This window comes from Diceros bicornis, chromosome 6 (assembly GCF_020826845.1).
Source record: "Diceros bicornis minor isolate mBicDic1 chromosome 6, mDicBic1.mat.cur, whole genome shotgun sequence".
NCBI lineage: Eukaryota > Metazoa > Chordata > Mammalia > Perissodactyla > Rhinocerotidae > Diceros > Diceros bicornis.
In genome coordinates this window covers 67,259,950-67,276,669 of record NC_080745.1, presented here as the reverse complement: position 1 = coordinate 67,276,669, position 16,720 = coordinate 67,259,950, and the positions used below count along the sequence as shown (strand labels likewise).

The 16,720-nt window shown below is 40.9% G+C and overlaps 1 protein-coding gene across 9 annotated transcripts in view; it reads right to left on the bottom strand.

The window, feature by feature from the left end:
• GBF1 (golgi brefeldin A resistant guanine nucleotide exchange factor 1) overlaps positions 1 to 16,157 on the bottom strand; it is a 113,689-nt gene extending 97,532 nt beyond the window's left edge. For 6 of the 9 annotated variants that reach the window (XM_058543856.1, XM_058543847.1, XM_058543852.1 and 3 more), the window contains exons 1-3: positions 15,917 to 16,157; positions 3,946 to 4,051; positions 2,244 to 2,310 (exon numbers count right to left, since the gene is read on the bottom strand). In XM_058543856.1, the coding sequence (XP_058399839.1) occupies positions 2,244 to 2,310; positions 3,946 to 4,041 (163 nt within the window). In that variant the 5' untranslated portion in view covers positions 4,042 to 4,051; positions 15,917 to 16,157. Of the gene's footprint in view, positions 1 to 2,243; positions 2,311 to 3,945; positions 4,052 to 5,440; positions 5,628 to 8,636; positions 8,693 to 15,916 lie in introns of all 9 variants that reach the window. The other 3 variants (XM_058543849.1, XM_058543850.1, XM_058543848.1) reach the window with 3 other exon arrangements.
• Positions 16,158 to 16,720: the final 563 nt, after the last annotated feature.

Below are 16,720 nucleotides of genomic sequence, written 5' to 3'. Positions count from 1 at the left end.
ATTCTTCCTCGCCTCAGGTGAAAGCTCAGCAACGCCTAGCTATGTTCCTAGTACCACTGACAGAACTGGCTCCTCAGAACATTCTGGTTTTATTAGTTTTAAGCAGCAGATAATCTGGAGTCCTAACCCAAGGATATAAGAAAATTAGGCAGCAGACTCAACTTTGGTAGCTCTTGGATGGTCTAGAGACCCCAAGTCTTGGACTGCACCACTTAGCACATATATGGTCTCTGAGCTGAAGTTTCAGGAGATATCAGGATGGAGAAAACAAGTGTGGGATATGGACTGGACAGCAAGCAGGAAATGTGGCTCTGTGAGGATAGCAATACCACCTCAGCTCCTCAAGGTCTAGAGAGTGCCCAAAAGGCCTACAAGGCTACTCCAGTCTGATCTCAGCCATTTTAGGGTATTCCCAATCACTTATAACAACAATCCCTCACTGTGTATAAAATGTTTGCCAAATCTTTCCAAATATATTCACTTGTTTAATCCTTTTAACATCTCTTAGAAAGATAGTACTCTGAACTCCGGCCCACCAAAAAGAATTGTAAATATCTACTCACTACATTTTCTTTCTAATTGAGATATGTAAGCTTTATCTGTAAAGTAAAAAGAAAAAAAAATCTGTGCAAGCTGCCAACTCTCTAAAGCAGCCAAGTCACTTCCAGTGCAGGCCATAAAACAAGAACATCCCACCTAGTTGCAGCATTAGCCTTGCTAACTAGCTAACAATCACAAACACCTCCTCTATACTTGATCCCTCTTGGCTAACATTTCCAACACTTCAATTAAGTGAAATTTGCTCCTTTAAAGAAAATATGTAGGGAACCTTTAGATAACTTCAGCCCATGATTAGAAAAGTAAAAAGGAACTTTTCTCCAGATATTCTCTTACATTTCTCAGGAAAGAAGGAAATTTATTTGTTTATTGTTTATTTAATTTGCAGAAGCCTAAAAACTATTTCAATTGTGGTCTTAAATGTTACTAGCTAAAAGCATTCCAGGATATACACTGCAAAAACTCTTTACAGTCAACAGAGGAACACAGCTCTGAGGCTTTCCCTTTCAGTCTGTATCTCCCCCTTGAAAAACCCAAAGGTGCTGAGACTTGCCTTCTCCCCTGACACATATCTATACATAATATAAGGCACTTCCTGTGTAAATTCTCTTCTAATTGTATGAAGAGAAGCAATGAAGAACAGAGCATTAAACCAGGTGTCAGGGGCCAGAATTCTAGTTTTGACTCCACCTCCTAGGATCAGTGTGACCTCAGCTAAATCACTTAAAATGTCTCTGGGCTTCAACTTTATTCATAAAAAGGAAACAATACCTGCCATGCCTCCGTCACAGGGTTGTATAAAAGTTCAATAAGGTAATATACACGAAAGCAGCTTTGAAAATTCTAAACATATGAATATTACATCAAGTTATTACGATTAGAAAAACGGGCAGAAAAAAGGGACAAAAGATTCTGGGAACGCATGAAGATTGATAGATCTTCATTCCAGAGGGCTAAGGCCCTAAAGGCGACAATGACTTTCTGTAAGAGAAGGGTTTTATTGCAAGTACTAAAAGCTTCACTTGTGCCACCAACTTCCTACCTCATGGCAAGCATGAGGTAGACAAAGAAAGTAGTTAAAACAAAACCAGGGCCAGCCCCGTGGCTTAGCGGTTAAGTGCGCGCGCTCCGCTGCTGGCGGCCCGGGTTCGGATCCCGGGCGCGCACCAACGCACCGCTTCTCCGGCCATGCTGAGGCTGCGTCCCACATACAGCAACTAGAAGGATGTGCAGCTATGACATACAACTATCTACTGGGGCTTTGGGGGAAAAAAATAAATAAATAAAATTATAAAAAAAAAATAATAATAAAAAATAAACAATGAAGGAAGCTTATAATTGCATGAATGCTGATTCCCCACTAAAGTGGGACACCCTACTGGGAACTCTAGGGAAAGGATCAGCAATACAGTATACCAGGGGCAAACTATACTCATGGGCCAAAGGTGGCTTGCAGTCTGTTTTTTTAAAGAAAATTCTATTTATCGCTCATTCATCTAAGTATTAGCTATGTCTGCTTTTGAGCTACAATGGCAAAGTTGAGTAGTTGCACAGTTGCTACGGCCTGCAAAGCCTAAAATATTTACTATACAGTCGTTTACAGAAAAAGTTTGTCCATCCCTGCAAAAATCAAACACATGTTGTTTTACCAGGATAAGTAATCCTACCTAGAGGTAGGGACTTACCTGTTATATTGTTTAAAACCTCCTTTAGATGACTGAAACTATGCAGCAGAGGATCCCGTTCTTCATCCTGTAACACGTAAGTTTAAAAAAAGTCATTACTGGGACAAAGAGGAAAAAGAAAGTAAAGAACAGATCAAGAGCTCTCTCTCTGAATCCAACCAGGAAATCCAGTAGATTTTCCTTCTGAGGAAAAGAAAGTTAGCCATGGTTTGTTTTTCCAATTCCTTAATCTCTTAATTCACAGAGGTCCTCTGGGCTTACTAAAATAGTAAATCCTGAAGTACTAATCTACACCATGACCACAGCACTCAAGCTACCACAGATTGCCAGGTCCTTTATATATGCTATAGTCTGAATGTTTTTGTCCCCTCAAAACTTATATGTTGAAATCTTAACGCCCAATGTGATGGTACTAGGAGGTGGGGCCTTTAGAAGGTGGGCGATTAGGTCATGAGGGCAGAACCCTAACGAATGGAATTAATGCCCTTATAAAAGAGGCCCAAGAGAGCTCCCTTGCCCCTTCAGCCATGTGAGGATACAATGAGAAGTCTGAGACCCAGAAGAGGGCCCTCACTCGACCATGCTGGCATCCTGATCTCGGACTTCCAACCTCTGGAACTGTGAGAAATAAATTTCTGTTGTTTATAAGCCACCCAGCCTGTGGTATTTTGCTACAGCATCCCAAACAGACTAAGACGTGTATTATTCTATCTCTTCTCCTTCTTCACACTCATTATATAATCACACATATTCATTTCAAAAACATTCCTGACTCCACTTTCACTTCTAAAACAATCCATTTTTATAAATAAACATGAGAAATTCCCAAACACCAAATTGGAAATTTCTAAACTTGTTTTTACAATTGTGCCAAAAATTGTTTTATACAACTATACAAAAATTATCCTTGAACATACATATGCAACAAAGAAAGCCAGCTTTACAACAGGTAAGTTTCTTACTCATCTGATTGGCAAGATGTGGCTTGCTCTATATATGGACCTTTGCTGAACTCCCAAGGAGTAACATCACCAAGTCATACTCCACGTATCAATAACTAAACTAATTTAATTTTATAGCTAATTACTGCTCTAGGGAATTAGAAAATAAGGAATATTTCTGACATTTTTAGGTATATTAAAGAGGTCCCAAGTACTAGCTTAAGTTGTTTAAAAAAGTAGCTAGAGAGGGCCGGCCCCATGGCTTAGCAGTTAAGTGTGCGCGCTCCGCTACTGTCGGCCTGGGTTCGGATCCCGGGCACGCACCGACGCACTGCTTCTCCGGCCATGCTGAGGCCGCGTCCCACATAAAGTAACCAGAAGGATGTGCAACTATGACATACAACTATCTACTGGGGCTTTGGGGGAAAAAAAGGAAGATTGGCAATAGATGTTAGCTCAGAGCCGGTCTTCCTCAGCAAAAAGAGGAGGATTAGCATGGATGTTAGCTCAGGGCTGATCTTCCTCACAAAAAAAAAAAAAAAAGTAGCTAGAGGAAGAACAGTATCTTTTGGGTCCCAGAAAAAAAAAGGCAGCCTGTAAATTTGATGCTAGTTGGAATAAAACAGAAGGGTCCTTGATAACAAGAACAACTCTGAATTCCTACTATTTTCATTATTACTAGGAAATTGATTACTCTTTAACCATGCATCAGATCCCCTACAACAATTCAGTGACCAAGTTATCCGCCATTCCCCACTTACCAGTGGAGTATGGGTGCTCCATCGGGCATTTCGTTTGATGGCCCCAACCACAATGTTAATCTCCCCTTGAATGATGTAAATACTCTTATCCACCATCCTGGCAAATCTACCAAAAAAGTTACAAGAAAAGTCTAGTTAATATTTGGTTACCCAGAACATAGCCATGCTTAAATCAGTACCGGGTAAGGTTAGAATTATGATGTAAATTTTCAGTACCAAGATTTCCCACCTGTAATACTAAGATGGGATGAAGTCCATCTTATATTATGAATCCAACTACCTGGCTCTCCTAGAGGTCTCCGGAAGTTCAAGAGACAATTCAAAAAGCATCAGTCCAGAAAATTTCTCAAAAGCACCTCAACAATCTCTAGCAAGCATGTCAAATTCTTCCAAGTCAATTATCCTCAAAATCTCTCCTATGAAGCCTTCAGATATGCAGATACATCTGTGTTGCTAGTTTGTTAAAGAAATATTTCAGGGCTGGCCCCGTGGGGTAGTGATTAAGTGCCTGCGCTCCACTGCTGGTGGCCCAGGTTCGGATCCCGGGCGTGCACCGATGCACCGCTTGTCAGGCCATGTTGTGGCGGCGTCCCATATAAAGTGGAGGAAGATAGGCACAGATGTTAGCCCAGGACCAATCTTCCTCAGCAAAAAGAGGAGGATTGGCATGGATGTTAGCTCAGGGGTGATCTTCCTCACACACATACACAAAAAGAAATATTTCAGAACTTTCTTTTGTTCTTTTTTATCCACTCAATAAAGTAATAATGAAGGTTCAAGTTAAAAGAAAAGAAGGAAGACTGTTAGAAAAACAGCCTTGGTTTGGAACCACAGTTAAAATGTCAACTTGTAGACTGCATCCATTTTGCCAAGTCAGCTCCAAAATACTGCACAGCGGCACAGTGATACAACCTTTGAAAAGTTCTGAAAAGTCAAGTTCACTTGCTTATCACAGGAAATCTCTAATAAGCAGACTGAAAGGTACACTCTTTTTAAAGCTATTTCTATATGAATATCTGAAGTGAAGCTGAAAAACTACTTTAGTATTTTAAGTGCTCCCAACTGAACTACCACAGGATTTTCTTTGCTGCCTCAAACAGCACTTCGAAAGGATATTTAATTCTCTCCCCAGGTAAAAATATGAAAAAAACAGAATTTCTTCTTGGCAGAGAGAAAACCCTAGGAGGATGTAAAACCAAACTTAACCCTTTCCATTACTTAGAAACCCTTCCCAGAAAGACAAAATTTTAAAAAACAGAAAAGGAAAGGGGGGCATACATACAGTTACATAAACATTTAGATCAGGTTCAAGGAAAGTTAAAACAGTAAGGCTATCAGAGTAAGGGAAGAAGGAATTCCAGAAATATTTACTTATTAAGCACCTACTATGCATAATGCATCTTTCAGAGTGCTAAGGATTCAAAGCAAATAAGATACGGAAAGAGCTCTCAGACATATTGTGGAATGAAAAAATATGTAGTATACTATATGTTACCATTTATGTAAAAACCAACCAACAGGGGCTGGCCCCGTGGTGTAGCGGTTAAGTGTGTGCGCTCTGCTGCTGGCGGCCCGGGTTCAGATCCCGGGTGCGCACCCATGCACTGCTTGTCAGGCCATGCTGTGGCGGCGTCCCATATAAAGTGGAGGAAGATTGGCACGGATGTTAGCTCAGGGCCAGTCTTCCTCAGCAAAAAGAGGAGGATTGGCACGGATGTTAGCTCAGGGCCAGTCTTCCTCAGCAAAAAGAGGAGGATTGGCATGGATGTTAGCTCAGGACTGATCTTCCTCGCACGCACACACACACACACACACACACACAAAATAAATAAATAAATATTAAAAAACCAACCAATAAACCTACCCTACACAAAATATTAGACTGTTTTTCAAATTATGCAATATTTAACATATAGTAAGATATAGAGTAATACAACAGCCAGTATCTAGATTAAGAATAGTACAACTGAGGGGGCCGGCCCCGTGGCTTAGTGGTTAAGTGCACACGCTCCACTACTGGAGGCCCGGGTTCGGATCCGGGCGCGCACCAATGCACGGCTTGTCGGGCCATGCTGAGGTGGCGTTCCACATACAGAAACTAGAAGGATGTGCAACTATGACATACAACAATCTAGGCTTTGGGGAGAAAAGGGGGAAAAAAAATTAAAAAAAAAAAAAAGAATAGTACAACTGAAGTCTCTGTGTGCCCCTCCAATCCTATCCTCCTCTTTTCAGCTATAGGTCCCAATATTCTAAACCTGATGTTTATTAAACTTTCACGTTGCTTTATACTTTTACTTCATTGATATGTATCTTTAAACAGTATATAGTATTATTTTGCATATTTTTATATGTTATATAACTAATATCATATTGTATGTATTCATCTGCAATTTGCCCTTTTCCTTTGAAACATTACGTTTGTGAGTCATCCCATGTTGTTAAGTGTACTTAACATATTTTGTACAGGTATATATATAGATACGTAAACACAGAATAAAAGGTCTGGGCAGATGTACCCCAAACTTAATAACCATAGTTAACTCCAGAGAAGGTACTGTGAAATCAGAGGATACTTTAGCCTTATCTATAATGTTTTAATTTTTTACAAGGAAAATGTATTACTATACTATCAATATAGTAATTAAACATTAATGATGAAAGAGATGGAATATAATTTCTCCCCTTGAGGCATTTATAGAATTTAGTGGGGTCTAAAAATACACTGAGCCAGAGATATAGAGAAAAAAAGTGCACCCTGCAAGTAGCTCCATTTGCATATTTTGCACAAGACAGGGCCCCAGAAAATGAAAGGTATGAAAACCACTATGACAAAGGAAAAAAACATGGTACAAATTTTGTCCAGACCCATAACACCTCCCCCAGTCCACAAGGGAATCCAACATATGACAACACTTATTTTAATGACAATTTAAAGAAACAACTAGGTTAGTCTCAGAAGACTATCTGCTTTCCAAATGCTCTAGGTGCACACAACAATGTTCTCTCTTGAGATGATTCAAAGATGAGAATATACAACAGTGTTCTCTTCTGAGGAGGAGGAGAACTAAGAAATAGAAGAAAGATAAACAAATTTGAAAACAATTTAAAGTATCAGAAGAGAAAAGATAAAATCTCTAGTATCCCTCCTTCCTTAAATTATTTGAGCAAGATGGATATGCTCCAGATCTCTGGAAGGACTTTTAAGAAACTGCTAACAGAGGTTGCCTCCAGGGAAAGGGATGGGGAACTGGGAAACAGGGGTGAGAGGAAGACTTACTTTTCTCTATATATTCTTTTGCGCCTTTTGAATTTTGGGTCACATACATATATTATCCATTCCTTTTTTTCTAAATTTAATTAATTTTAAAAAAATGAATAGGTTCTTAGAAAAGTAGTTGTATTATTCCATGTGTAAATGATTAAGAGCAGCAATCAAAGTTAATTAACATTTACTTCAGTCAATTAGACATAACTCAGCACATGCTAAGCAAAATGCTAGGCACAGTCAAACAGAATTGTTCCTATCCACCCACAAGGAATTTATAATCTAGATTAGATAAAACACATAAAAATATACACACAAACCCATATATACCTCCAATACATGAGTGACACAGTGTCATAGTAGTGAAACAAAGAAAATTACTTCTGGCAGAAGGCCATAGAAAGGCAACTGAAAGACAGGATTTTTTACAGTAAAGTCAAAAATATAAGGAGAGAATGGCAAGAGAAAAGCCTTATAGGTGGGAAAACTCAGTATGCATTTAGGGGATCATGATTATTCCAGACTGGCTGGAACAATATTGCTAGGGGAATAATAGGAGGTCAAGCTAGAAAAGCAACTAGGGGGCATATCATGGAGGGTCTTCAACATATAGTTATTATTCGGTACATATACTGAATACCTATCATTGTAAAAAATGTTTTGGGGGCCTGAAAAGGGACACTATAAAATTAAGAATACTTAACTTCTCTTTCAAAGAATGAAGAGAATAAGAGAAAACACCCATACCAAAAACAACATAGAAACAAGTAAACAACAACACTATATTACAAATTGCAAAGAAGAGTGCCAATGGGACTGAGATCTAACAGGATCTACACGCTATTTGGAAGGCTTCTTAGAGGAGATAAATTCTGAACTGGGATTCCACTTGAAGTAATCAATTTGATCAAAATTCATTAGGCATCAAAAGCTAACAAATTGCTAAGATAGCAACGATATAGGTAAAAAATCATTGTCTTAAGCTTCTTTTCTTAGTAAAAAAGAAACACCTAGGGAATGAAGAGGAATTATTTTCAAGGACTATGCAGAGTTGCCTAATCTCCCTCTAGGCCTCTGAGCATTTTGTCTCCTCACCTAGGGAAATCTGTCATTCATCTTCAAATAGGAAGCTCTGATGAACTACTTGCTGCTTGGTAGCCAATGGCCTAGAACCTCTTGTCACAAGGTCACAAAAGCCTGCAGAGACCTCATATAAGTATGGCAGAAAAGAACTTAAGGTTTATCTTGTATCAGAAACAACATGAGAAGGAATAACCAAATACACACCAACTAACATCCCCAGCCAGATAAGCCACTGGCCCAGAGACTCTGAGCAATGTATATCCTTTGAAAGCACTGTCTGTCTGTTTAAAACTAGGTCTATAGTATTCCCCTGGCGCTTTGCAGCATCCCAGTTACTCACCCCAAGAGGATCCAAAGAGAAGGAGTCACTATATCAACTGGCAACTCCCTCCAGATCTAAACAAAAGCAGGAGAAAAACAGAAATAATAAATTGGATCCTTACTTCATGAAATACCAAAAATTCTATTTCAAATGAAGTAAAGACTTAAATGTGAAAAAGCAAAACTTGAAAACGTTTAGAATATATGAAATATTTTTATAATCTCAGCATAGGGAAGAAGCACCTAAACAGGAAACAAAAAGCACAATCCATTAAAAAAAAAAGGTAAATTAAACAATGTTAAAATTAAAGACATTTGTTTGGCATTACCTTGCAAAGTTGAAGAACTTCATATCCTATATCTCAGCAATTCCACTGCTAAAACTATACCTCAGGGAAACTCACAAAAAATTTAGAATAGAGGCAGGAGGAAGGGGAGATGACTAACAAGGAAAGGCATATATGTGCCCTCAGTTTTGGTGATATTCTGTTTTTAAACTGGGTGGGAGACAATGATGCCCCATATATGTATCTTTATTCTTTGTATGTATAAAATAGACTATCAAAAGTTCCTTTTTTTTTTTTTTAGTTTCTTTTTGTTTCAGTGATTTTATTGAGGTCATAATGGTTTATAACATTGTGTAATATCAGGTGTATATTATTATTTATCAGTTTCTGTATAGATTGCATCATGCTCTCCACCAATAGTCTAATTTTTTAAATTTCTCTCTTTTTAAAGTCATGGGCTTTGCTGTCTCTTTGCCTTTGCACGTGCTGTTCCCTTTCTGTTTTGAATATTTGTTCCCACTCGCGTCCATCTGGTAAACCTTCATTCTATCCAAAAGTCAATGAGAGAGTCAGAATACCACAGCAATTATAAGAACAAGCTTCAGAGTCAAGACAGACCTCAGCTCTAGTCCTGACTGTTACTACCTATATATCTTAGCCAAGTTTCTTAGCATCTCCAAGCCCCAATTTACAGTCCTCCATTGCAAAATGGAGATAATATCTCCTCATCCGTTTGTTGAGGTCTAAATAAAAAGCCTATACAGCACCTACCACAGTAGCAGGGATAGTAAAACCCAAAATATGTTAGCTGTTATTATAATGCCTACTCTATGAAGTCTTCCCTCGCTAACCCACTCCCCCAGAGAGTATTAGTACTCCTTTTTTGTCACCCCATAACACTGTACGTAGCTCTATTTAAACACATTTAGTCTGGGGCCGGCCCAGTGGCGCAAGCAGTTAAGTGCTTGCGCTCTGCTGCGGCGGCTCAGGGTTCACCAGCTCGGATCCCGGGCGTGCACCGATGCACTGCTGGTAGAGCCATGCTGTGGCGGCGTCCCATATAAAGTAGAGGAAGATGGGCACGGATGTTAGCTCAGGGCCAGTTTTCCTCAGCAAAAAAAGAGAAGGCTTGGCATCAGATGTTAGCTCAATGCTGATCTTCCTCGCAAAAAAAAAAACAAAAAACACATTTAGTCTGTCTCTCCCATGAGTCTATGAGAATCTCAGGTATAGACTATGATTTATTCACCTTTTTATCCCCAGTGTCTGACACATACTAAGAAAAATGATAAATAAATACTGAATGAACAAATGAATAAATGAATGAACTAACATCAAGACTGACCCTTCAACAGCAGGGCAGTTCACATCCACCTCTTGTAAGAAAAATGACTTCATAGAAGACAAGGACTCTAAGCCATGCAGGCAAACCTTCTTTGCGCATCCCATATTTGTTTCTCTACCAGAAGTTACAAACCTTCCATACAGGCCACCCTACAGACAAAAAGAACCCATATTTACCCACAAGCCAAAACACACAGATGTTCTCACATCTATCTTCCTGAAATCTCATGTGCTATTTGCATGTTCACATTTCTTCTGTGAAATATATAATTCTTTATGTAAATGTCAATTCTTCATATATGTGTAGGATATATGTCTTATTTTCTTTGGTTCTAAATAGCTGTTATTAGTACACCACTGTTTAAGTTATTTTTTCTAATTGCTTTTAAAAGTTGTCCTTATCCAATTAGAAATTAGATTCTCCAAAGGTAAAGACTCAGTTTATTTTTTTCTTTTTCTTGGTGCTTTGGTGTCTAGTACAGAGCTGTGCAAACCAAGAAAACTCTGATGGGCTTTCTGAGAGGGTAGAAGGTACCAGGGAGCTGAATGACCCTCAACGGGCCCTTCTAAGGTTTATCTTCACTCAATCTCTGGAACACAGAAGCACTAAAGATGGAAAGCTTACAAGATTTCCAGAGCTGACCAAGGACCACAGCACAGTTCTGAGCTTTATTGAAAGAACTGACAAGAATTACTGAAAAAATAAACAACTTACTGGACTCAAGAAATTTACGCAAAGGGTGGAGGTAAGAGAAAGTCAAACCAGGAAAAAAGTTGGTGCCCTGAGAGGGCACGACTGGAAAATCCTCCCAAACCCGATAATCAGGTGACCAGTGTACCTCAGCTATGCTGTGGCACCTCCTCCCTCTGTAGAGACTCTGAGTCTATCCTAAGAACTATATGCAAGGTAAGGTGTGTCCACTGAGATGTGTCCAAAGATGTCCTTTCTGCCAGCTTGGAGATGAAAAACAAAATAAGGCTTCCCTCTCTCACTCATCTTTTAACCACTCAGGGCACCTAAGGTATAAGGGTGACAGCTGGCAGAGTAGGACAAAGATAAAAAGTTAGTCTGTGTGATTATACATAGAGAACTACAGTGATTAAGTCTCATAAGGCCTGCCCATCGTGTATATTAGGCATCATCATCTACTGTCATGGGGCAAAATCCAGTCCACAGACATATTTTGTTCCACCTGTAAAAGGTTTTAAAAAAAAAAATGTAACTAGTTGCCAACAGTTTAAAACACAATGATCTCAACGAAAGCAAAAATAATAAGTGGGACTACATCACACTAACAAGCTTCTGCACAACAAAGGAAACCATCAACAAAATGAAAAGGCAACCTACTGTATCAAGAAAATATCTGCAAATCATATATTTGATAAGAGGCTAATATATCCAACATATATAAAGAACTCATACAACTCAACAGCAAAAAAACCTACAATAATCCAATTAAAAAATGGGCAGAAGATCTGAATAGACATTTTTCCAAAAAAAACATACAGATGGCCAACAGGTACATGAAAAGATACTCAACATCATTAATCACTAGGGAAATGTAAATTAAAACCACAATGACATATCACCTCACACCTGTTAGAATGGGTATTATCAGAAAGACAAGAAATAACAAATGTTGGATAGGATGTAGAGAAAAGGGAACCCTTGTGCACTGTTGGAAGGAATGTAGATTGGTGCAGCCACTATGGAAAACAGTATAGAGGTTCCTCAAAAAATTAAGAATAGAACCACCATATGATCCAGCAATTCTACTTTTAGGTATTTATCTGAAGAACATGAAAACATTAACTCGAAATGACATATGCACCCCCATGTTCATTACAGCATTATTTATAATAGCCAAGATATGGAAACAACCTAAGTGTCCATCAATAGATGAATGGATGAAGAAATCATGGTATATGTATACAATGAAATATTATTCAGCAATAAAAAAGAATGAAATCTTGCCATTTGCAACAACATGGATGGACTTTTTTCTTTTTAATTTTATTTATTTATTTATTTTTCCCCCAAAGCCCCAGTAGATAGTTGTATGTTATAGCTGCACATCCTTCTAGCTGCTGTATGTGGGACGCGGCCTCAGCATGGCGGGAGAAGCAGTGCGTTGGTGCACGCCCGGGATCGGAACCCGGGGCCGCCAGCAGCGGAGCGCACGCACTTAACCACTAAGCCACGGGGCCGGCCCTGGATGGACTTTGAGGATATTATACTAAGTGAAATAAATCAGACACAGAAAGACAAACAGCATATGATCTCTCTTATACGTGGAATCCAAAAAAAAAACAAAACAACTCAACAAGCTCATAGATACAGAGAACAGATTGGTAGTTCCCAGAGATGAGGAAAGAAATGGATGAAGAGCGTCAAAATGTAAACAACAACAACACAGTGATCTGAATTTCCAGTTTCTCCTGAAAAATAAGACTAATCAGGGCCGCCCCGTGGCTTAGCGGTTGAGTGCGCCCGCTCTGCTGCTGGTGGCCCGGGTTCGGATCCCGGGTGAGCACCTAGGCACCGCTTCTCCGGCCATGCTGAGGCCGCGTCCCACATGCAGCAACTAGAAGGATGTGCAGCTATGACATACAACTATCTACTGGGGCTTTGGGGGAAAATAAATAAATAAATTAAATCTTTAAAAAAAAAAAAAAAGACTAATCATACCATGCCCACATTCCAGTACATTAGAGCCCCAATGCATCCTAATACATTCCCACCTGGCTCACTTCACTCATTTACATTACCTGCACGATACTCAGGCAATTTGAGCTTGTTAATCCTGGTTTATATGATGGCAACAAATCATTACTTCCATGATCACTTCCACTATAGTTGGGGCTGCAAATCACCACAACTCTCTATTATATTTTCATTTAATTAAACAACTGTTGTTGAACATACTGAAATATAGAAAAAGAGGAACAATAAAAGCTAAACAGCTACCAATTACATTTACACAACTCTTCCAGCCTGCGGGTAAACTGAACCTCTCCTTCTCCCTTCTACTTAATTTCACCATTACCCCAAAAGCAGAATCATTCTAACTAGTCACACTGAACCATAGGGACAGACTGTGATCAATCAACAGAAGTGGCATACAGAGGCTAAGGTGATCCTTCCAGTGAGTACTGTATAAATACAGTGGGTTTCCTCAAAAGCAAAAGCTGTGTCTTTTTCCTCTCTAGCTGCCCAAACTAGCCAATATAAGTACCCTATCAATGCAGTTATTATCTAAAAGTGGCAATCATCCTGCCTTCTGGAACACAGGGAAGTGAAATAGTAGTGGAACTCTGAGAACTGCGAGTTCAACTGGGATTGGTGCCCAGCTACTCATGAGGAGATGCGTCTACCTGAGTTCCCACTGTGCCAAGGAACATCACTGTCAAGAGTGGAATGTACTGTCTGTCTACAGCCACCTTTCAAAAGAAGCTCAAATACAATTCTTGAACAAATTTTCTGATTTGGGGTGGTAGGTGGGGGTGAGGAACTATTCCTATTTAGAAAATGACTTTTTAGTAAAGAAAGGGAAAATCTTTGATGCCTGAGTCACCTCCAGGTCCAACTGAAAAGATGCTGGATTGGTCACACTATCTATCCAAAGACTAGATTGCCTATCATGCAAAGCATATCAACTGAACAGGGCTTATCCACCCAGATGAGCAAGGCAGGCCCAACATGGATACTTCCTGGGCTGACTATGTCATTTCATTAGCCACTTCCAACTACTTTTTTGGAAATTATGCAACTTAGATCAGCAAATTAAAATGCAAATAGTTTCCTGTACCATTTCTCTCCCACTTATTTTAAATCAATAAATACAAACAATAAATACTATATTCACCAACACACACATACACAGAATTTCAGGAGGGCAGAGGGCATTAGACAGGAAGAAACTGAGTTTAGTCACTCTAGATCCTAGGTAGTTTTCCCTTCTAACACAATGAGGTTCTGATCCTCCTTGTTACTACCTCATCGTGCAAAGGTCCTCATTGCCAGGGCCAGAACTAGGCCACAAGTCAGAATCACATACTAAAGCTAATCCTAGGCACAGATAACATTTACTGAGTGTCCACTACATGCTGAAAGGCATTAGGTTGATGCTGCTTTATCCCTACTATATGCTCTAATGAGGCCAGTGCACATACATGCTACTGCTCTTAAGGAGTGCATAAACTGAGCAATCTCAAAACAGACCTTTCCTTTTGTAACCGCCACAGGGCCCAGAGGAGTGCCTTGTGTACCTGAATTAAAGGTATACAAATTTTTATCTTATGCATTTAAAAACACTATCTACCCTATTCCTCATTTCTTTTTTTATTTTTGTGAGGAAGATCAGCCCTGAGCTAACATCCATGCTAATCCTCCTCTTTTTGCTGAGGAAGACCGGCTCTGAGCCAACATCTATTGCCAATCCTCCTTTTATTTTTTTCCCCCCCAAAGCCCCAATAGATAGTTGTATGTCATGGTTGCACATCCTTCTAGTTGCTGTACATGGGACACGGCCTCAGCATGGCCGGAGAAGCGGTGCGTCGGTGGGCGCCCGGGATCTGAACCCAGGCCGCCAGTAGCAGAGCGCACGCACTTAACCGCTAAGCCACAGGGCCGGCCCCTAGTCCTCATTTCTAAAGGCACTCTTTACCTTTGGGGGACTTGTATAGCTTTACAATACAGCCATTTATCAAAGGTCATCACAGTGCCATAAACTACACTCTTTGAGGTTATGTACCATCATTCTTTCTGCTGTCCTGACCCCATCAGTTCTAAATTGGCTGAACATCTCTCATCACTCTTTTTACCCACTAAAAATAATAGGCCAACAGTACCAAACTTCCCCGGTATTCAAATCCCTCTCTGCTCTTGGCCAAATACGTCATAATAAAGTGGCTTCCTTGTGATTGAACCTCATCTTCTTAGGCCAAGTGAAGACAAGACCTAGGGGGAAGATACCAACTGAAAACATACACCAAAAGAGAATATCTGTAATATTGTGTAAAGGAAGAAACAGGCTCAGAACATAAATCCAGTGTTTACATACAGACCCAGACTGGTAAATGAACCGCCCTATAAGAGGAAAGCTTTCTCATAGCCCAGGTCCCCACACTGCTCGCCTCAATCCTTCCACACCTCTCCTCACTATCTGAGTCTAGGTTGCACTAACTCATCATCCAGTATTAATGAAGCAGTTCAGTTGTATTAATGAGGCAGTCATACAAAAGCGGATGCTGTACAGAATCTGCAGAGTCTCATGTGTAAGGTCTAAAAATCAACCCTGAACAGTAGATACAATGCTCTTTAGGCTTGCTTTCAGATTTTGAGGACTGGGCTCGTTAGGACGCAGAAAGCTCCGGAACAGAGGAGCTGCAGGCTAGGTTAAGCCTGGGAACACAGGAAGAAGGATTCGGGCACTCGTAAGGGATTTGAAGTCAGAGCTGAAGTCGCCCCTCCTGCGGCAGTGGCCTGACCTTTACCCCCTGCACGCTCCCGGTTTCCTCCCACAACACCCTCTCCCTCGTCTTATTCCTGCCCCTGCGTGCTTAACCCACCCCGGCTCGTCCAACTTAAGGGCCCTCCTCCCCTTATTCCCTATCGCGATGTCAGGGCAGCCTTCACGACACTGGCACTCTAAGAGACTTCGCTGACCTGTCAGCGGATCCAAAATGGCGGGGCCTAGTCCCAGGACCGGCAGCCGCAGCTCATGTCCAGCCCGGGCCCCGAAGGCGCCTCCGAGCGGCTCTCCCGGCTCTGGTGGCAGATGGGAGAAGGGAAGGAGCCCGTTTCCTGGAAGTTGAGGCCGAAGTCAAGCACCGCACAGTCGGCCGGGAAGAGTCGGCCGGAACGGGCGGTGGAGCCGGCTACCTTCCCTGTCAGCTCACTGACGTGGTAACTAGCCTCAGTCTAGCCCGCTGCCTGGTAACTGCGCGAGCCCTGCACGCACAGCAAATCATAGCTTTGCACCGTGAAAAGTGGCATTCCAGTTATCCAATCGAAGAAAGGATATTGGCTTCGGGAGGCGGGCAGTGCCTAAAGAGGCGAGATTACAAGGGAAAGAAAAGGGTAGGTAGGGGACAACCAACAGATATGAGAACTCTCTGAGTGACAGTTAAGAAAGCCAATCAAAAATGAGAAAATATGCTGGGCGGTTGGAGAGGTGGAGTTAGGTAGAGTTCGGTTGCAGTGCGCGGCTTGGCAGTGGCTGCTGGGCATTATGGGGAGGAAAGCTACGATTTGCTGGAAAGGGGGCGGCGTCCGTTTTGAGAGCCTGAGCGGGCGACCCCGTAATTCCCCAGGTCACTCCTATCAAAGTCAGGTGGGGCAATACCATGTTCCTTGAGAGATCACTTCTTTTCGAGGCAGCTCTGGGTTCCCTCCATCCTAGGACGATTCCTGCTATCTATTCCAACTTCCCCTTCCCCACCCTCCGGTCTGCCTGCGCTGTTTGGCTTC